The following is a 21,653-nucleotide window of genomic DNA, read 5'->3' as shown; positions in this document are numbered from 1 at the left end:
AGAAATTGTACGAACGACGCTGAGGTTTCGTGAGAGATTAGAAAAAAAAAAAAAAACAAACAAACAAACAAAAAGAAAAAAAGAAAAAAGGGGAGATAAAAATAAGGGAGAAAGAGAAGGAGACGAGAAGAAGCACCCGTCATATTTGTAAGATTTCAAATCGTTCGATTTATTCATTCGTGATCTTACCCTCTCACGTCACGGAACGTAAAGCCCTTGTCTCTATTTCCCTTGGTTATATCCATTCGCGCTCAGGAATATTACACCATCGGGGAATTTCGATCGGAACGAGGACGTTTTATATAAACGAATGTTCTATTTCGGAGTATCCCTATACACTTTCTCGATTCTCATTTTTCATCTTTCCCTCGGTTTTTCTTTTTCTTTTTCTTTTTTCTCCTTCCCCTTCTTTTTTTCTTTCCCATTCACTCTCCCAGATCGTAAAAGTAGGGTAAGATAGTCACGATTTCGTCGTTATTATCGACACAACCGTAGGGAAATATATAACTGCGCGAAGGTTGAAAAGTGAACGGGAGGGGGAGAGAGAGAGAGAGAGGGGGGGGGGGAATAGGGAGGAACAGAGAGAAGAAAAGAAAAGATGGTAAACGAAATTCGTCGATGCATGAACGTTGTTACGCGCTTACTTTCACGATGGAGAAAGAAAATATTCTCGTAAAGGTATGACCATACATAAATGCATATATGGTGCTTCGACCATCGAGAAGGTATCATAAATTCCTTTGGTTTCTATTCAATCGAGAGCAACAATCTCTATGTGGTTTCGCTCGATAAAAAAGAAAAGGAAAGAAAAGAAAATAATAATAATATAACGTTCTCCGATAAGCACAAATGATATGGCCATTGTTATTTGCAAATTCGATATATTATAAGGAAGACTTCGAGATTTTTCCTTAGATCTTATTAATACAATTTTCTCGATCTATTTTTCTATCGATCATTACGATCGAATAGAAAAAAAGTATAAAAAAAGAAAAAGAAAATAATAATAAAACGGAAGAAAGGGAGGGAAAAGAAAAAGAAAAAAGAAAACGATCGAATTCGATCGAAGAATCGAAACTCGAATCGATGATCGAAGTTTGAATCGCCGATAAATTTGACTTCGATTTTAATTAAAACGTCAAGGACGTCGGATGTAAGCCGACTTGACTTTGGTCAAGGATGTCCAGCCGTTGACACAGAGTTCGAATAATGGACTGCGATATATTCTGCCGTTGACAGATCGAAAAGCCGTCTCTATGCCAATATGTACGCGTGACAAGGTATAATCTTTAAACTTGCTCTTACGACGAAATAAATTCCCTGTTTATCCGTTTTATCGTCTATCAAATAACATAAAGATATGTGAATTGTTATTACGTCAAACGATTTTAAACGATTACTATATTTACATCTATATAATATATATATATATATATATATATATATATATATATATGTACATATTTTTTTTGTAATTATTATATTCATCAAAATATGGTCCTTTGAACGTATGTACTGTATATATGTACTATTATGCGAGCAGTATATATGATCATGTATGGATTCCTGGCTAAAATCATCGAGCAATCTTCTCGTTCGCGCTCGACGTAATAACGGACAAACAGATTTGCAAATTACCATTTGGATTAACTGTGCATTAGCATCGTACGAATGCCAGATAGATAAAGGAAGAGAAGAGGAACAGTGGGTATGGATAGAAGGGACGAGAGACAAGGGGCTTTGATCTCGACGTACAAAGGGAAAAGAGGGCTTTCCGCGTGGTATATATGCTTCCCGTTGGAAAGCCACCATCACGTGGGTTCACCTCCTTTCCCTCTCATTCCTCACCCTTCACTTTTCCCTCTTCCCTCTTTCTCCCTTCTCCACCGGTCACTCTCAATCGATTCTTGTGCCAATATCGACGCTACGTTGACCTCAGCGTTAATAAGCTCCACCTCATCCTGCCATTCCTCTCTTCATGATCGATGTCACTTGAATTAACGAATTATTGTCCGTGCGAGCGAGAGCGAGAAAGAGGGAGAGAGAGAGAGAGAGAGAGAGAAAAGTTTTATCTCACAGAAACAATCTCGTATTTTATTTTTATAAATGATAGTAAGAGGATGATGAACAAAAAGAAAAAAAAAGAAAGAAAGAAAGATAAAAAATGCAACACCTGAAGATAGATTGAGAAAATTATTATTAAAAAAAAAAAAAAAAAAAAAAGAGAAAAAAAAAAAAATAAAGAAAAGAAAACCGATTCGTTCCTCGTTTCCAAACAAATGATTCAACGTTTATTGTTATTATCGCAAAGAAATAAATATATATTTTTGTTCATTATCCCGCATTCTACTTTCCCATTCAATTGGACGCTTTCATAAATAGAGAACGATTGGAAATTATCGGAAATTATTCATATATAGAGATTTTGGCTATCCGCAAACTTTACTCCATAGAGAACTCACCGATGAGATACCATTCCCCGTTCATGATGAAATCGGACAAGTCACCTCCCTTCTCTGACTCGAGGACCAGATCGAGCTATCAAGGTCAAAGTTTGATTAAAACGAGCGTATATTCTAATATTGGCATACCGTAGTAGTATAATTATAGGAAACTTCTAAAACTTTAGAAAAACGTGCGCTCATGCATAAACGGATGCATTATATATATATATATATATATATATATATATATATATATATATATATATATATACATATTTACATATGTACATATATACATATATACATACATATATATATGTATATATAAAGCATATTAGATATTATAATACAATACATGCATACTTTCGAGCAAGACATGCAATTTCATAGATAAAAAGGAGAAACAATTATTTTTCCTGTTTATCTTTTATTTATTTATTTATTTTTTTTCTTTCGTTTTCATTCTTTTTCTTCTTTCCTTCTTTGATTTACGATAAGGAAATCGGTACAAATTGTAGATGGTTGTACCAGTCGATGACCAAACGGAAAATCGTTCCTTTAGTTCTTCTCTTTTTCCTTTCACTTTTTTTTTTCTTTTTGTTTAGCTGGCTGGCCAACAGAATCGAATCACGAAATAAAGAATTAATGGCGGCAAGTTGTTCCACGCCAAACATTTTTACGACGACGTTCTTGGTCTATTGATTTTTAATTCGATCGCCACTTAAACTCCCTTTCCTTTCCTTTTCGCGAAAGTGGTTTTCGTTTGGTCGTAAAATAGAAATAAAAGTGGTATCTTTTGTTGATCTTTTTTCGATGTTACTCGCCTAACGTTACTCGATTTAACATGCGAAACTAAGAGGAGAAAAGTTTGTGCAGCTTCTATGTATGTATCTATGTATCAATGTATGTATGTATGTATGTATGTATGTATGTATGTATGTATGTATATATGTATGTATTTACGTACAAGGTGAAGATGTCGTGAAAGAGAGCAATTTAACAGTCGCGAAGTTGCCGGCTCGTCGGTGAAATTCAAACGTGACACAATCATCGGAATTGAAATTTCTTTTCCCTTCTTATTCTTTACGATTCCTCTTTGATCGTCATTAAAACGAATAACATAAAGATAATAATATCGAGAAGATTTTTCTTTTGTTTCCCTTTTTTTTCTTCCTTTCTTTTTTTTTTTTTCAACACTTAGTTTTTTTTAAACACTTATCATAGCCACTTACTTTAAAAGATCGGACGACCTAACGTAATGAAATTTTCACGTATGACATGCGAGAGCAACGAGAGATTGTAAAATTAAACGGCATCAAAGCTTAAAAAAAAAAAAAAAAAAAAAAAAAAAAGAGATGATACGAGTGACTGAACCGAATCGGAGAATAGAAAATCTCTTTTTTCGTATCTCAACCCTCCTCCCCCCCCTCTCTCTGTGTAGTTTTTTATTTCTTTTTTTCCAGCATCGTTGAAAAAAAAGATCGTTTCGTTTGGATTTTAGTAGTATCTGTTGCTCTTTGATCGGCCGCCAAATGGAATGTGCTTGTATATGTATGTACTTTCTGACGAGTCCAAATAACCTGTGTCCCTCTTCCCCTCCTGCCGCATATACTATCCTTCTTTTCAACGGTACTGAACGACGCTCGCATTCTCGCGTCGATGCTACGACCTCGCGAAATTGTCCTTAAATCGTGTGTCCAACGAATTATTTGAAATGTTTTGACGTTATAAATTATTCAAGTACGATAGATCGTATCCGTATTAACTCATGAAACATTCATTTAGATTACTCGTACTCTCTCAATTTTCATCGAAGCGAGATAGATTAAATGGAATAACGTGGCTTTGATTAAAACCCGACGTTTCCTTTTTCCTTTTTTTCTCTTCCTTTTTGTATGTGCTTTTTTAACTAACAGAGATAGATATGATAAATATCTATCTTTTCCTTCGGATTACTTTTATCAATAGAAACGAGTTAACGAGAATTAATCGAAAAAGAAATAGATTATCATCGTGGATAAAATTAAATACGTAAATACGTACTTACGTATGATATTGATTTTCCATGAAATTATCTTTCACGAGAAGGATAATACAAAGGGAATCGTATTTTATCGTAAACGTTTTGTGCACGAATGAATAACTAAATGAAAGAAAAACCTAATCGTGAGTTATCATCTACCCTTGTTTTACATTGAAATTAAATCGATAACGAGCAAAACACATGGGATCCTCGTAGAAACAATTGGGTAAACTCGAATAACATGAAACTTTCCTTGTGAAAATTTATCTCATGATATACAATTGATCGATCGTGACTGATCGCGAATGATCGAGATAAAGAATAAAGAAAGAAAAGAAAAATATACGTATGTTATATCATTCCAAAATAAATAATGTAACGTTTGAATATATCCGACGAGCCATTTTCTACGAATAAATTTCTTTTCGAGCGATACACGAACGATTGCTCCTTGTTTGTCACGTAAGTAGTTCGATTAAAATTATCTTCTCTCTTTTCTATATATATATACAATATGCATTATATATATACATATATATATATATATATACATATATAATAAGTATGTATATATATGTCTTTAGAGAAAAAAAAAAAAACAACGAGACGAGTCTCGACCATTTTCACGACAATTCCCTATTACGTTCATCGACGATATAAATTCTCAAAGTATAGGATCCCTAATCTATACCTTTATTACACAGGAAATCTTTCAAAGGAATTCGTGAATAGTTTGACGAGTATCTTGGATCATTTCTGAGAGCTGGAAACGGTAAACGATAATGTACAGAACGACAGAGATAGACGGTAGATAGGTTTGTATCTAATGTATACTATGTTAGTCGTGTACGCCTGTGTCCATGTATGCGTATACGTGGAACATTGAAATATACGGACTATAGTGAACTTCGTGCGAATAACAAATATGCACAGCTGCTCTCACGTATACTACATACTCCCTCGCAAACGTAACACTGTGTGTCGGAGTATACAGTACCTACATGTACATACATATGTACAGAGGAACGACTAATAGGTGTGTCCCTTTAAATCGCAATGCAAGGGTGATGATAGATACGGACAAAGAGGTAGAAAATCAGAGCCTGAAAGAGGACACGAAGGAGGTGAAAACAGAGAGAACAGAATATAGATATATAGATTCCTACGTGCTACCTAATAGTAGCTCTAGATATATTATGTACATATATATATATATATATATATACATATTTATACATATACATATACATATCGTATATCGTTAACCGCATGCATCTCTACATCCTTAAAAGGACACGTATTTTGGAGAAATATAACGTACACCGATGTACACCGATTAACAATAATAATAATTAATTAATCAATTATACGGGGACATGCGACACACACACACACACACGCGCGCGCGCGCTCCACGAGCGTGTGCATTTAATTACACAGGCGAAATACATTAACTTAATAATTTAACGTTAAAACAAATTCGATATGAATGACTGAATTCATTTTCTTTCTGCATTATTTCTTTTTTTTAATTTTTTTTTTTTTGTCCATGATTTTTGTTTTCTCCATCGTTTTATTCTATTTCGTTTTATTTTATTTTATTCAATTTTCTGTCATTTCTTGTTTTTTTTTCATTTTTTTTTTTTTTTTTTTTTTTCTTTCATTTCTCTTTTCCTCTCCTATAATTTTAGTCCTCCATCAAACTTTCCATTCTTTTTAATTTCTATATTATTTTATTTTTCTCTTTCTCTTTTTTTTCTTTTTTTTTTTTTTTTTCTTTTGTTTCCTTTTTCTACGAGAACTTTCCAATTGAACAACATGGATACATATTGACATTCAGAATACATAGACACATATAAATATATAATATAATAACGTATGGCGTTAGAGAAATAGAGTATAGAAAATTCGCTATAATATATATATATATATATATATATATATATATATATATATATATATATATATATATATATATATATATATTTATATATATTTACATGGAATCTTGAAGGGTCAAATGAGACGGGAGAAGAGACATTAGATAGAAAGAGAAGTAGATAGATAGATAGATAGATAGTGAGACAGATATATAGATAGATAGATAGATAGATAGATAGATAGATAAATTGAAACAGTGAGACAGAGAGTGGTGGAAAACGTTATATGCAGTATACGTTTGGTTGATAAAATGCGCTCGGACTGCGTTCTCTTGAGTGTGAGCGAAAAAAATATTGACGCGGTGGTGGGGCGGGCAGGGGGTTGGGGAGGAAAGGGCGGAGAAAAAAAGGTGAGAGAGCACGGGGAGTGGCACCTAGCGTTTAGAAAAAAAAAAAAAAAAAAAAAAAGAAAAAAACAAAATGAAACAAAAAGACAAAGTGAGAGAGAAAAGGTGCGAAAGGGGGAAGAAGGGAAAAACGTTCGACCGTCTCTCGATACGAATTTACGAGGTAAACGAGATTCGAAAGTGCGCTCGAGATCGTCCATCGTTGACACGAACGAACACGTTTCTCTGGGATCATCGAATCACGGAAGATCGTTTTGCTCGTAAATCTCTACTCTTGGTTCTGGACTTTGTGAGAGAACGGGAGGATGAAGGTGGGGGGGAGAGAGGGTTCACCAAAGGGCGGAGACACGGTTTAGCGTAGCGCGAAAAGTTACGACGATTTTTTAAATTCCTTCTCACCGATTTATTTTTTTATTCTTTTCCTTTTTTTTCCTTCTTTTCTTTTTGTCCTTTTATATTGTCCACCCTTTTCTTTCGTTCTCTTCTTTTATCTTTTTTTCTCTTTTTTTTTTTCTTTTTTTTCTTTTTATTTTACTTCTTCTCTACGTAGCGGTCGAGGATTAAAAAATAAAATTCTACGTTTTTTTTTCTCCCGGCAGATGTTAATTCTTGTCTCGGATAGATAATATATCTATTTTTTTTTCTTTTTTTTTTTTTCTTTCGTCGTTCTTCGACCAAGGACTCGTTCAAATTGTTTAGGTAAATCGTTTAGATAAAAGGAAGAAGAAAAGAAGAAAAGAAAAGTAAGAGGAACGAAATGAATGAAACGGGTAAAATATTTTCTTTTCTTTGCAAGAGTCGATTTTTCTTTCCAACTGGTTTGCATGATACATACATACATATATATATACATATATATATATATATATATGTGTGTGTGTAATTTTTGACAAATGATATCGATCGATCAGGGTACCCAAGAAAATTACAGTGGTAAAAGAGAGAATGAAAAATATGTTACGACGGTGAGAAGGAACAGTGATCAAGGAAGATAAACGAGCGGATCGATCGTCCGTGCGTAAACCGATGACGGGGATAACGATGAAGAGCGATCAGAGTAAATAAGTTTCTTGTCTGAAATCTGTACACTATGAATATATGTAATAAATATATACACTCGATTAAAAATTATATAATAAATCTAAAGAGGATTAATGGGAATGGTAGTTGATAATTGACCGTGCTCTCTCAACAAACGTGTCAATCGCGATATAATTTTCGCGACTATTTTTTCTCTTTATATTTTTTTTTTTTTCCTTCTTTTTTTTTTCTTTTTTTTCTTTTTTTTTCTTTTTTTTTTCAATTTCAATTTGAAACGTTCTCGTCCGACTCGCATTGTGCTTGAGGTGATACGAGGAGCATTTCTCTCTTTCGTTACGTATCCTTGTCTCGAGATATGCTTATCAACAATCTATTTTCTGATACAATTGATTTTATATACATATATATATATATATATATATATATATATATATATATAGGTATACATGTATGCAGATGTTTTTAGAATTTTTTTCATTCGCGCGGAAGACTCGTCGTTATAACAATATTTTTTCATATATATATATATATATATCTTTTATTTTTTTTTATCATTAAAGCCATTTCGAGACTAATCGATCGTAATCGTAAGTGAGACACTCTCGAACGATGAAAATCATTTCGAGAATTTTTCCAATTTTAGGAAAATCTCGAAATGTCGTTCGAATAATCGTGATAAGCCAATAAAATGTTTTTCGGCAATTGTGATCTTACATGTGTGCCAGGTTATTCGCGCGCACGTTTAATGCAAACAAAACTATTTCCTTCGATTATATACATTCGTATCTCCCGTTATCCCAAAATGCGCCCTCGGGCACGCAAGTAAGAACGCATCCGAACAAATAATGCATCCATGTCGCGCACAATGGCGGCTTCGTCTTAGATTTTATTATATCATTTCTTCACATTGACACAATTTCTTCTTTTTTTTTTTTTTTTTTCCTTTCCTATTCATAAACTCATCGTAAACCTTTCATCGTAACGTTTATCACGTCGAAACGTATATATCTTCAAAATTATATCGAGTAAGTGGAAAAGCATAAGAGGGAGAAAGCTTGAAAGATTTTTCGATCGAAAGTCTTGGAAATTATTTCTCTGAGATAAAAAGAAAAAAAAGAAAAAAAGAAAAAAAAAAAAGAAAAAAAGAGAAACGCGTTTTTATTCCTTAAAAGGGCAAAACGTTTTTATTCCTTACAAAATCGATAATCTCAAATCGATGATCGCTTGTATTTATCTTGTTAATGGTGGAGATATCGAATGGGTGAATATAAGGGATAAGAGAAAAAGAAAAAGAAAAAGAAAAAAGAAAAGGAAAAGAATTAAGTAGCTTTTTCAAGTAAGACCCTTTTCCGATCGAATACGTTAATATACGTCTTATCACGATTCTTCTTTTCGTCTTGAAAAATGTTAAGGTAACGGCGTCAGACGTTGACGTAGTAGAATTTAACGATAAAATAGAGGGCGGCGATCGCAAGTTAGATGTTGAGAAATTTAGGTGTCGAATGCTAGCTGATTTAGAAATTCGGATAAACTACGTTGAAGAGAGGGTGGAAGAAAAAAAAGTAAAAATGGAAAAATATTGAAAAGGATCGTGGCGTATTTATCGTGAACGAATGATGGTGAAGAGTGAGTGGGGAATGGGGGGGGGGGGGGTGGAGGAGATGGGTAGTAAGCAAAATTTGAAAAAAGAAAAAAAGAACTAAAAGAAAAAGAATCAGACGAGTAAGAGGAAGAGGAAGAAAACAAAGAGAAAAAAAGAAAGATAGAAAGAAAATCGAGAATAAAAGTGATCCGGTTGGAATGGCGCGTATTAGCAAGAAAGGAGAGAAACACTGAGGGAGGATCGTAAGGTATAAAGAAAGAAAGGAAGAAAAAAAAAGCCAAAAAGAGAAAAGAAGGAAAATAACAAAAAAAAAAAAAAAAAAGGAAAAAAGGATGAGAAAAAGAGGGAGAAGAAAGAACGCGTCTTGAGACGCATCGCCGCTCGCGTTTCAACGAGCGAGTAACCACGGGTGCAACAGGTGAGAGAGACAGGTATTGGGTAGCACGTTTATTTCTCAACGTCTAGTCGTGCCTCGATCGCCTTCCAAGCGATTTGAATCGGACCCTTTGCACCCTTGGCTCAATATCTTTTTACCCCCTTTTCGCTCCTCCTTCGTCAAAAGATTCGACTCTTGACGTCCCCCCTTTCGTCTACGAAAATTCTGTTGCTTCTACTTCAATAGGATTCTCGTCTACATATTTACACACACATACATATGTATATATATATATGTATATCTCTTTTTTAGATCGTTTTATTTTACTTTTATTACTCAAGAAATACTACTCTCTATTATCGTTCTGTCTATATTTATTCATTCATTCATTTATTTGTTTATTTATTTATTTAATTATTTACCATATGAGAAGAGGCAACATTAATTTTCTTCAATTTCAATTCGATGTCAAAATTAATAGAAATATTTGTTAGACAGACGGAAAATGCGATGATATATATAGATTAACAATGGTTAATAACGAAAAGATTATTATCTCGTGACACTTATGAGAATTTGTTAATAAAATAATAATCAATCGCTTATGTGCATTTTAATTTGATATATATATGTGTGTGTGTGTGTGTGTGTGCGTGTGTATGTATGTATACATGTATGTATGTAGGTATAGATATCTCAGCGCATTTCCCGCATAAATAGATATTGAGATTGTTAAGCGTATTGGGTCTGCAGATGTCAATTTTATTAACACGATTAAATAATACTTATCAATAGCAGTAGCAGATACGTATTTCTCGATCTATATGCAACCGCACGTTTACGTTCGACATAATCATCTAGCTGGATCATTAATGTGTGTAAATTAATTCGATCAACGTAGATTTCGTTGAGCCTAGCGGAATTAGAACTAACTATCGTTCGATTGTTGTACATGATTTCTGAAATGATTCGTATTATTGTTTTCTCTGAGAGAAAGAAAATAAAAAATCAATAGAAAGGAAAAAAATAAAAATCACAAATGGACAAATGCAACCTATCGAATGTTCATTTGATACGTATTAGTTTTATCTTAGAAAAAGGAAATTTTTTTATACTGAAAAGTATAACAATATTATTCTCTTATATCGTTTTATATTAATCTTCTTCGTTAATGTATTAAGAAATGTCATTTAAATTTGATTCAAATTTAAGGAGACACCTTTTCAAAATACGAGCTTATCGGGTCGATGAGCTTTCATAAAAGACATTCTCCCTGATTGGCTGATTTTTCTCGCTCCGTTTAACTTTTCCACTTGCTAGGCTCGTGCGAGCGTAACCGATTGACGAGTTATGGTCTCTTACTTCTTACGTGTGACTATAAATTCAGTATTCAAGAAGGATCGAATTTTCGATTTTCGTAACAATACGAGAACGAACATATTTGATCCTTCATTGCGTACTATTCTCTTCTGGTTTTTTTTTTCTTTCTTTTTTTTTTTTTTTTATTTTTAACAAAAAAGAAAGAAACAAAGAAGACGAACGTCCTCTTTCTTTTTTTTCTTTTGCTTCAGAGAATCAATAATTATGACGTTCCACCAATGTATGCGAAATGAATGCAAACTTAGCCTAAGCGTAGCCAAGCGAGCCCTTATTCTTGAGATGTCAAAACTCTCCGTTTGTTTTTTCTTTTCCTTTTTTTTTTCCTTTTTCCTTTTTTACTTTTCTTCATCTTTTTCTTTTTCTTTTTTGTTTTTCTTTTCATCTCTTTCCTTACTCATTCATTGAAGAAAATCTCGATTTACGATCTTTCGCAAGAAATACGAATTCTATTCGTCGAAAATGATTTGCATCTATAAATTACTATAAGCGAATGTATTGATACAACATTTAGCAATGACTCTGAATTCTTTTTTTGATCGAATTAAATACCTTCTTTTGACTGATGCATTATTATAAGAAAACATGTACTTATTATATTTATTGAATTAAATGTTTATAAGATTATATATATATATAGAAAAAAAGTTAACTATTGCAAAGAATTGAAATTAGATTTCCAAGCGAATAATTAAGAGGATTATGAACTATGTAATAGTAATAGTAGTAGTAGTAGTAGTAGTAGTAGTACTAGTAGCAAGAGTAGTATTAGTAATAGTATTAACAATAATTGTAATACCAAATGGATATTAAAGGACAACAAAGTAATTAAATATGAACTTATTAATGCTTTATGTTTATTCTATAATATCATCGTTTTGTCGTAAAAAGTTATTCTTCGATCTTAAAGGATATCAGGGTCATGCTAAATCTTTTGATAAGAATCAAGGATATTCCTTGAGGATCGATGTATCTCGATAAAATCGATAGAAAAATAGAGAGAGAGAGAGAAAGAGAGACAGAGAGAGAGAAAGAGAGAGAGAGAGAGAGAGAGAAACAGAGACAGAGATAGAGAAAAAAATAGAGTTAGATATAGAGTTAGATAGATAGATAGATATATAGAGAAATAGTGAAAGAGAAAAATATTCGAGAATCTCTCTACGCTCGTAGAATTCCCGATCGAAGGGAATCATCCCAAAGTAATTTCGATATTCCTGACAATGACGTGACGGTTTGTCTCTCGTTCGACGAAAGATCGTAGTATCCTATCGCGAGTATGGTTGATCTGTTCGTTCTATCGTCGAAGTTACGAGGAGAATGAGATAGTAAGAGAGAAAGAGAGATAGATATAGACAGAGATAGAGATAGAGATAGAGATAGAGAAAGAGAGAGAGAGAGAGAGAGAGAGAGAGAGAGAGAGAGAGGCATATATATATATATATATATATATATATATATATATAAAGGTTTAGGGAAGAGGGAGAAAGGGGGAAACAAGAGAATTAGCTTTTGGAAGGGAGGCTCCAAAGGGAAGTCGGATTCGGAGTCGATTCACGGAGAATTTCAAGAATGAGGAGTCGCATCTGGCTGGCATGGAGACGTCGCTCAGCTATAGACTCCACGACGGGATTTACTTAGTCTTGGAATCGAGAGGTTTAAGGATCGATAGATCCTGCGAAGCGTCTCCTTTGGCGAACGTTAATACGATCGTCAAAGGACATGCTTTCGGGACGATACCAAAGGATTCCGAACGATTTCGACGTTTACTATGACGAAAAAAACCAAAAGAGAGATATAGAAAGAGAGAGATAGAGAAAGAGAGAGAGAGAGAGAGGGAGAGAGAGAAAGAGATACACACACACACACACATTAATGGACAGAGAAAAAAGAGAAAAAATTAGGATCAAGAGTGCTGAGCTCGCAAACTTTCATTTCTCTTCGAGCTCGGAACAATGAACTTTATGGGGTAGCGGGTGCCGGGGAGATACCAAGGATGGAGGAAGGACATTCGTTGCGTACTCGTCGCCCGGACGAGGGTAATACTGGTCCCGGCAAATTGTTCATAAACGAAATGGCCGGAAGTAAGGATGGAGTTGTTATGGTGGTGCTACTGGCTTCGAGGATGACCGAAGCGAGCGGTAAATTGTATAAAACGGATGTGACACGGTTATATATTTTCTCAACTTTAAATGTTGCACAATTTTTCCTAGGGAGGAAAATAACACGCGCGCAAACTCACACACACACACACACACACAGACAGACAGACAGAGAGACTCAGACACAAACACGCAGGATCCTATCTTCTTTTTTCTCAAATTACTTACTCGTTTCAATATTAACGATGAACATTTACGATTTTTCATGACCCGTAGATATATATTTATGGACGCATTCGTTCGATCGTACAAAAATCGTAAAAAAAAGGAAAGAGAAAAAAAAAATGAATTAAAAAAGAAAAATCATGTCGTAAACGTCGCTTCTTCCTCTTCGCCGTATAACAAAGAACAAAAAAAAGAGAAAAGAGAGAGACAGAGATAGAGATAGAGATAGATAGATAGATAGAGAGAGAGATAGAGAGAGAGAGAGAGAGAGAGAGAGGGACAGAGAGGTACGAGAAAAGGACACTTTCGTACCATATCGAAATCGTTCGTAAAGCTCGCCTCGTTAAAGCGACGAATCGCTCGAACGAGTAGTCAGGAAAATAATGAAAAAAAAAAAAAAAAAAGAAAAAAGAAAAGAAAAAAGAAAAAGAACAAGAAAGAAAGAAAAAAAAAGAAGAAGAAGAAAAAAGAGAAGAGAGAAAGAGAGGAATATACTGGATATAAAAAAATGTAAAAACATGTACGTGTGGGTATAGTACTTGTGGGTATAGTATGCGTGTTGGTAACGATCGAAATCTGACGAAAAGAACGAAGAATTAAAGTATAACCCGTAGGAAAAATCAATCAGGGAGAAATTGTGTATATGTGTGTGTGTGTGTGTGTGTGAGAGAGAGAGAGAGAGAGAAAGAAAGAAAAAGAAAGAGAGAGGTAGGGATAAAGAGAGAAAGACAGATAGATATGTATATATATAGAGAAAGTGAGAGAGAGAGAGAGAGAGACAGAGACAGAGAGATATTAGAGAAAAGGATTGGCTGCAGAGTCGATAGTAGAGCGTCGTGGACTTGTTATTCCATGCTAAGTCGCAATCCCAGCTCAGACATAATCACGTGGTCCCTGCTTTGACTGGTCGATGTATATATGTGTGTGAAGCATGTATAAGTATATTTTTTTTGGAGTCTGTGTCTCGGATATCCTGCACCTCCTTCCGACGTATTATTAAATATATATAATATAGTTTACGATAGAAGGGGTCGAAGGGGGGGCCTTTCGAGAGAGAGAGAGAGAGAAAGAGAGAGAGAGAGAGAAACAGAGAGAGAGAGATAAAGAGAGAGGGGGGCAGGCTTTTGGGCTTGTGATTTGTAGTGCTTAGTTTGGGGCTTGGGGGGGGGGGGCGGCGATACACGAAAGGGGGCCAGGGGCAACCTAATAAGACGATAATCCTAACTAAATTTCATTCCCTTTCTTTCATAGTTTTTTTTTCTTTCTTTCGTTCTCACATCGTCATTCATCGTTAATCCATTCGAATTGTTCTTCCGTTTCTTCTCTCGTCTTACTTGATTTGGTTTCCGTTTTTCTTTTCTTTTTCTTTTTTTTTTTTTTTTTCTGTTGTGCGTTTCGTTGTTGTTGTTTCTCTATTTTTCCTTTCATTTTTGTTTCTAACTTTGTCTTCAATTCAATTTCTTATCCCCTTTTCTTTTACATCCTTCCCTTTATCTTCGTCTTCCGTTAAGACTCGACTCGTTGTTCGTTTTATTCTTACGATTTATCGACGATTACGCGCACGGCATATATACCATTGTACTATGATATAAAATGTAATGTGTATGTTTCTATTATATATAATATAATATTTAATATAAATATATATATATAATATATAATATATAATATATAATATATATAATATATATATATATGTTAGGTATATATATAAAATATAAATATAACAGCGTATATAAAAGCTTTCGCTCGATGATCCGGTAAAAGCCCGTGAAAGAAGCAAGGAAACACCGGCCAAGCGACATCAGCCCATTTTAGCATTCCTCCTCTATGTAGGAGGATTTATAATATGATAGTGAAACATTGAATATATATATATATATATATATATTATATATATAGATATATATATTATAGATATATATATAGATATACATATTATATATATAGATATATATATATATATATATATATATATATATAGAATATCTAGCCAATTCGTGCTAATCGCGAGTACGCGTGCATCTTGCCATTCCGATACCATTCGGGGACGTTCGTTCGTTCCTTTTTTATTGTTTTTTATTATCTTTTTTCTTTCTTTCTTTTTTGTTTTTTTTTTTTTGTTTTGTTAACATACGTACACTGCTCTGGACCTTTTTTATTTCATATATTTTTCTTTTTCAATTTTTCATTTCGTTTCGTTCGTCATTCCAAACAAAAAGAAAATAAAAAAAGAAGATATATATATATATATAAAAAAAAAGAAAAAAAAAAGAAATTCGACGAGAACGATCCAGCGTCCTCCTTCGTTTCCACGTGCATACAACAAGGATCACTCAGACGAAATATTTTGTTCTTTTTATTGGAAAAAAAATGAGGATTAAATAAGGAAATGGTATTAGATTTATATCGATTAGTACAATAGAAGACGAGAGCATTATCGATCTTAAAGTTTCCTTCCCTTTAAATGATATTATATGCCATTGGAACTTGTTAGTGTCGACTAACTTAGCAAAGTATGAAAGACGGACGTTGATAGCTGATTAAGGCATCGTTATAGTCAAAGTTATCTTAGGTGAAAATAGATTTGAATGATTAACTCGAGTATATGTCGCTCAAATATCTTCAATCAAAATTTATTGCTAGCGAGTTGAGTTGAGTTGAGTCGAGTCGAGTCGAGTCGAGTAACTTGGAAAAGGATAGGAAACGTATCTAAGTTCAACATGCTGCCTAACTATTTGGAATCGAAAGTATAATATATTACGAACACAGACAATTCTCCTATGATAGAGAGAGAAAATTCTAAAGGGTTGGCTTTTCCAAGTTGGGAAAAGCCAAAGGGAGAAGATCCGAGTTTAAGATCGTCGTAGTATAATGTTGAAAAGAGAAGAATGAATTTGAGATATGAGAAAGGAGACGATGTGTTTTCGTCGAAACTTCGAGGAAAAGTTTTCAGTCGTTTGGACGTGTCTATGCGCACACTTATGCAGTCGGACGCATGATAAATCGTAGATGGCTGAAAACGCGCTCTCGCACAAGAGAGAGAGAGTGAGAGAGAGAGAGAGAGAATTCTTTGCGCCTTGAGACGAGGGATGTCATGAGTATGTCAAAGTGTCGAGGCCAGATCGTAAGTAATATGAATTTATCATAGGATCGTACATGTTACGCGCCGTAGAGCTAAGTCGAGAGTGCCGAGGGAACGAGCCTGACAAACTGACTGTTGCAACTCGGATAAAAGTATCCCTATATACATCCCGTAAATACCCTGACTCAAATAAAAGGGAACCGAGATATATAAAAGAGTATATAAAAAGAATTTTGAGAAAAGTCGAATTATTTCATATTTGATGGTTTTATCATATTCGGAGTTTATTATGTTTTTCCTTTTACTTATAAAAAGATATTAAATTTTCTATGGTGAAAATGTGAAGCTAGGAAAATAATAAGAGAAAATGAAAGAGAGAAAGATTATAGATACATGTATAGAAACGATGTGAGAGAGAGAGAGAGAGAGAGAGAGAGAGAACACGCGTTTCTCTTTTATTCGAATCGGTTGTGACATGACAAAGTTATGTAGTTGAACGTTGCATGAAACTATCGTGAAAACGATGATGGAAACCGAACGGTAAAGCCTCAGTCGTTCACCACGAATGGAGATTGTTGGCCGTTCGTCGAACTACGATTTCACACGTTCGGTAGACGTTAATGGCGATCAACGAGATTCTCTCGAAACAGATTGACATTTTTCACGATCAACGCTTTCGTCGAAAGAAGTTTCGCTGAAGTTGTTATTTGTGAAAAAATAAAAAGAAGAAAATAATAAAAGGAAGAAAGCGTATATTCGTTTTTGTAGGGGTGAAAAAAAAAAAAAGAAAAGAAAAAAAAGGAAAGAAAAAAGAAGAAATTATTATCCGACTTCGAATGATTTTTATTACGTTGCTCCGAGATATGTACATGCATACTCGTTGTAAAACGAGGTCAGTGAAATTTTTTTCGACAAATCAATACCGTCCAATTGTTCGATACTCGTCGACTCGCTTTTTTGCCAATGCGTAATAAAGTGACTCTATAGAAACCACCGAAAACTCCGATCTGATCAAATCAAATTTTGCATCGATCCAGCGAATAAAAATCTATATTCTACTCTAATCCCTCACGAAAGTAGAATATCTCAAATTATATCGTTATATAAATCTTCTTTTAACTCATCTCTTCATATATCATATGATCATTAGAGAGAGAGAGAGAGAGAGATAGAGGGTGAAGCAATTTTTATTCAAGCGAGAATTTCGAACGAATCGTTTAAATTACAACACGAACTATTACCCTCCCCGTTTTAGTGAGATACAATTCGGAAATAATTTAACGCGGCAACTTGGAAACTCGATGATTCGTAGTTAACGACGAATTTCCGTATTCGGGTGGTTACGACTAATGGCGAAGACCGCAGTAGAACGTTGATAGTTAGAGACATTTTAAGCAACGACGGCGTCTGCTTTTCCTGCCATCCTTTGTCCTTGTTCAAATTTATTATTCAGAATAAAGATATTTTACGTTTCGTCTCGTGAAATGTAAGAAATTCGCGTAAAAAAAGAAAAAAAAAAAAGAGAGAGAAAAAAAGAGAAAAAAAAAACCAGAAAAAAAACCTTTTACTATCTACGCTTCGTTCGAACGAAAAACAACAAGAAAAAAAAAAAAAAAGAAAAAAAGAAAGCGAATGTCAAAGAGAAAGAAAGAAAGAAAGAAAGAGATGGAAGACGAGTTCACTCTGACATTGACACGTAACTCTCGACAATACAATAGACTCCCGGCTTTCTTTGACACCTTCGAGAAGATCTTGACCTTTATTTGCTTTCTCAGTAACTAAAGCTAAAGTAACAGCAAACTGCTAGAACGCGGTGCTTTTTAGTTTTTCACTCGAGCTCGTGCCTGTTTTTCTTCCCTCGAACGTACGGCATACTACAAATAGAGAAAAATAGAGAAACGCGATCAACGTTAGAAGAAGGTGATCGAGAATGAGGAGAATAAGGATGAAGGAGAGGAGGAAGAAGAGGAGGAGAAGGAGGATGCTAGTCGATTCTCGTCGACCACTGCTACTATTCTCCTTCTCTCGAAGTTTTTTACCCTTCGAACTTTTTTCTTCACTTTCCCGATCTTCTTCTATTCATTTACTTCTACCACATCGTTCGATCTTTACGTCTTCTTTTTCTTTTTCCTTTTTTTTTAATCTTCTTCTTTTCTTTTTTTTCCTTCTTTTCTTTTCTCGTTTCTTTTCTTTTCTTTTTCCTCTCTCTCTTTTCTCCTTTTCATCCTTCTGCATTTTTTCTTTTTGTCCCTTCGTTATTTATTTCTTTTTTTTTTTTTTCTTTTTATTTACCAAGCCATTAATTACCACGAGTCTTCTCGCGTTTGTTTAATATTATTGATACACGTATACTTAACACGTGTATATATAAATATATATTTTATATATATATATATATATACATATATATATATATATAAAAGAGGAAATATATAGACGTATATATATATATATATATACACATACATATACACACACATAAAGAGAATATATATATTATATATTTCTATATATAAATATATATATATATGTATATATATATAAGTATATTATATAATATAACGTATATTATATATAAATATATTACGAATAATATAAGATCCGAGCTGAAGCTACGAAAGCGTGAGAATGGCTATCTATTGAGCATTGCTATTGTTGCACTGAGTTTCGTGTCGGACAAAGAAGCCGCAGTTTTGTGCCCATAGGCGCAGGAACGTGGCTTTTTTTCCATTGGAATGGGCTGGAACGGGTTGGACAGACAGAGATATAGAAAGAGATAGAGAGCAAAAGAATATGTTCGAACGTATATGTATGTATATATGTCTGTATGTATGTTTCTGTGTGTGTTTGTCAAATAGTCCTGTGTGTGTATATCTCTCTGTATTTCCGTATTTCTTGTATTTGCGTGTAAAAGAGAAAGAGAAACGAAAGATACAGGTAGACGGAAGAACTCGATACGTTGTAACTCTTGTAAAAGTGGCTAACCCTTTTGTAAAAACTGAATTAAACGTTATAAGCCTTCGAAAAAGGCTGACCATTATGATAAAATATATATGATAATTTCATAAAAGCAAAACGTATTACATTATACCTAATAATAATACCTAACAAAAAATAATACCTAACTAAATAACTTTAATTGAAATACGATATCATTAAATTATTCAAATCATTCGAGTTTAACGAAACAACGAAAGTATTCTGTCCGAAGATTGAAATTTTATTAAAATTGACGTGGAATGAAAGCTTATCCGGGATGAGAAATAATTATAAGATAAAAGTTACAAAGTTATTTATATATTATATATTATAAATGAATTTTAATGAACGAAGGAATAAATAAGTATGTAAGGATTTGTTTAAGGGAAGCTTTTCATTTATCGTTTTAAAATGTCGGTCGAGACCAATGTAAGAAAATAATTATTATGAAAGGGATGAATTATTATTATTATTATTATTATTATTATTATTATTGTTATTATTGTTATTATTATTATTTTATCGACGATAGTTACTCTTTCGAGATTTACTAGATATATACTTTCTCTAGTAATTATCTGGAAAAACGGATATACACTTGATGCGAAAAGAGATAGTTTCTCTCTCGAAATTGTTGGATAAACTTCTGTTAAAGTAGGTGTGGTGACGGGTAAAGAGGGAGGAGGAAGGGTGTATGGGTGGGTTTCGAGGTTTGGGAGGTTCGATAGGGAAGTTTAATCGAAGCAACGACGAGAGGAAGCCACTTTCGATAGTCCTCCGTTCGGCCGACTTTCCGTCTTCCTGTATCGACCTTTGAAAGGGGGCACAGAGAAAGATAGATAGATAGATAGATAGATAGATAGATAGATAAATAGAGATAGAAAGAGATAGAGAGATAGATAGATAGATGAGAGAGAGAGAGAGAGAGAGAGAGAGAGAAAGCAGTATAGATAGATATAAAGACAGAGAGGGAGGGAGGATGGGAGAGAGGGAGGTAACAAAAGGGAAATCTAAAAGGAAATAAAGAGAAATGGATTATTATTCGTCGTGGATAATTTGTAGGATTCGTAATGAAAGAATTTCGGTGCTCACTGTGTTTTCTTTTTGAGGAGTGTTTAGTGTTTAGTGGAGACAGTAGTGTGTACCTGGTTGCCGTCGTAGGTCCAGGATCCGAACTTCATGTCACAGTGTTGGTCGTCAAAGGGGAACCAAGTGATGTCTATCTTGCATGTGCTCTTGAAGATGCCCGGTGGGACGTACAGGCAACTGCCGTTATGCGCGACCACCACGTTTGTTTGGTACGTCCCGTCGAAACCCTCATCCGCGCTAACGTTTCATATGTGTATAGCATATATTTCTTCGATTAATAATGGACGAGTCTTTCAAGGTTCCAATCGTTAGATTTTTTTTTTCTTTTTTATTTTTATTTGTTTCGCTTTGTTTTTCGTTCAATTATTGTTAATTTTTGGTTCTTTTCCGCTGTTTTTTTTTTTTTGTTTAGATCGATCCGATTCTCGATTGTCGTTCTAATTAGATGAGAGATTTCTTTTTTTTTTGTTTTTTTTTTTTTTGATTTTCGTCTTTTTTTTATATATATATATATATATGTCGAGAGATAAGATCGAGCGTTAAATGAGATATAATAATGACATGACGTTTTATCAATTATACTCTCTTGCGCGAGTAGAAATCAACGAATCTTGTATACAATCGAAGTTAACAAAGCTACGATGGTTGATACGTTTCTATTCGATTCTATAGAAATTCAAGATCAATGGTCCTCTGTAAATCTAACGTTCATGTCTAATATTCCTTTCTCTTTCATTATTCATTCACTTTATTAAGTAAGCTTCGTTCGTTTCTTAAGAGACATTCAAACGCGATAAAGAAATCGATGATTATTATATCTTTTAATCAGAAACTTTACTTTCTATTTTTTTTTTCTTTTCTTTTTTTTTCTTTTCTTTTCTTTTAATCTTTTTTCTTAACAATTTCTCATAATTTACGTCGAAATTGATTACAGATAAAAAGGGAAGAATGTTAAATGGAAAATATCAAAATCTTCATTTAATGTTTCGAACGTATAAAATAAAATTATATATGTAATCGTAGAA

The 21,653-nt window shown here is 33.7% G+C and overlaps 1 protein-coding gene across 8 annotated transcripts in view; it reads right to left on the bottom strand.

Annotated features, from left to right (window-relative positions):
* The window catches only part of LOC124427568 (neuronal acetylcholine receptor subunit alpha-7-like), a 252,146-nt gene that overhangs the window by 85,563 nt on the left and 144,930 nt on the right, over window positions 1–21,653 (bottom strand). For all 8 annotated transcript variants that reach the window (XM_046970658.1, XM_046970652.1, XM_046970655.1 and 5 more), the window contains exons 6-7: window positions 20,685–20,865; window positions 2,463–2,538 (exon numbers count right to left, since the gene is read on the bottom strand). In XM_046970658.1, the coding sequence (XP_046826614.1) occupies window positions 2,463–2,538; window positions 20,685–20,865 (257 nt within the window). The remainder of the gene's footprint in view (window positions 1–2,462; window positions 2,539–20,684; window positions 20,866–21,653) is intronic.

The sequence above is a fragment of the Vespa crabro genome, chromosome 10 (genome assembly GCF_910589235.1).
Source record: "Vespa crabro chromosome 10, iyVesCrab1.2, whole genome shotgun sequence".
In the NCBI taxonomy this organism is placed as follows: domain Eukaryota; kingdom Metazoa; phylum Arthropoda; class Insecta; order Hymenoptera; family Vespidae; genus Vespa; species Vespa crabro.
Note: the sequence above shows the minus strand (reverse complement) of the source record. Positions and strands in the feature narration are given on the sequence as shown.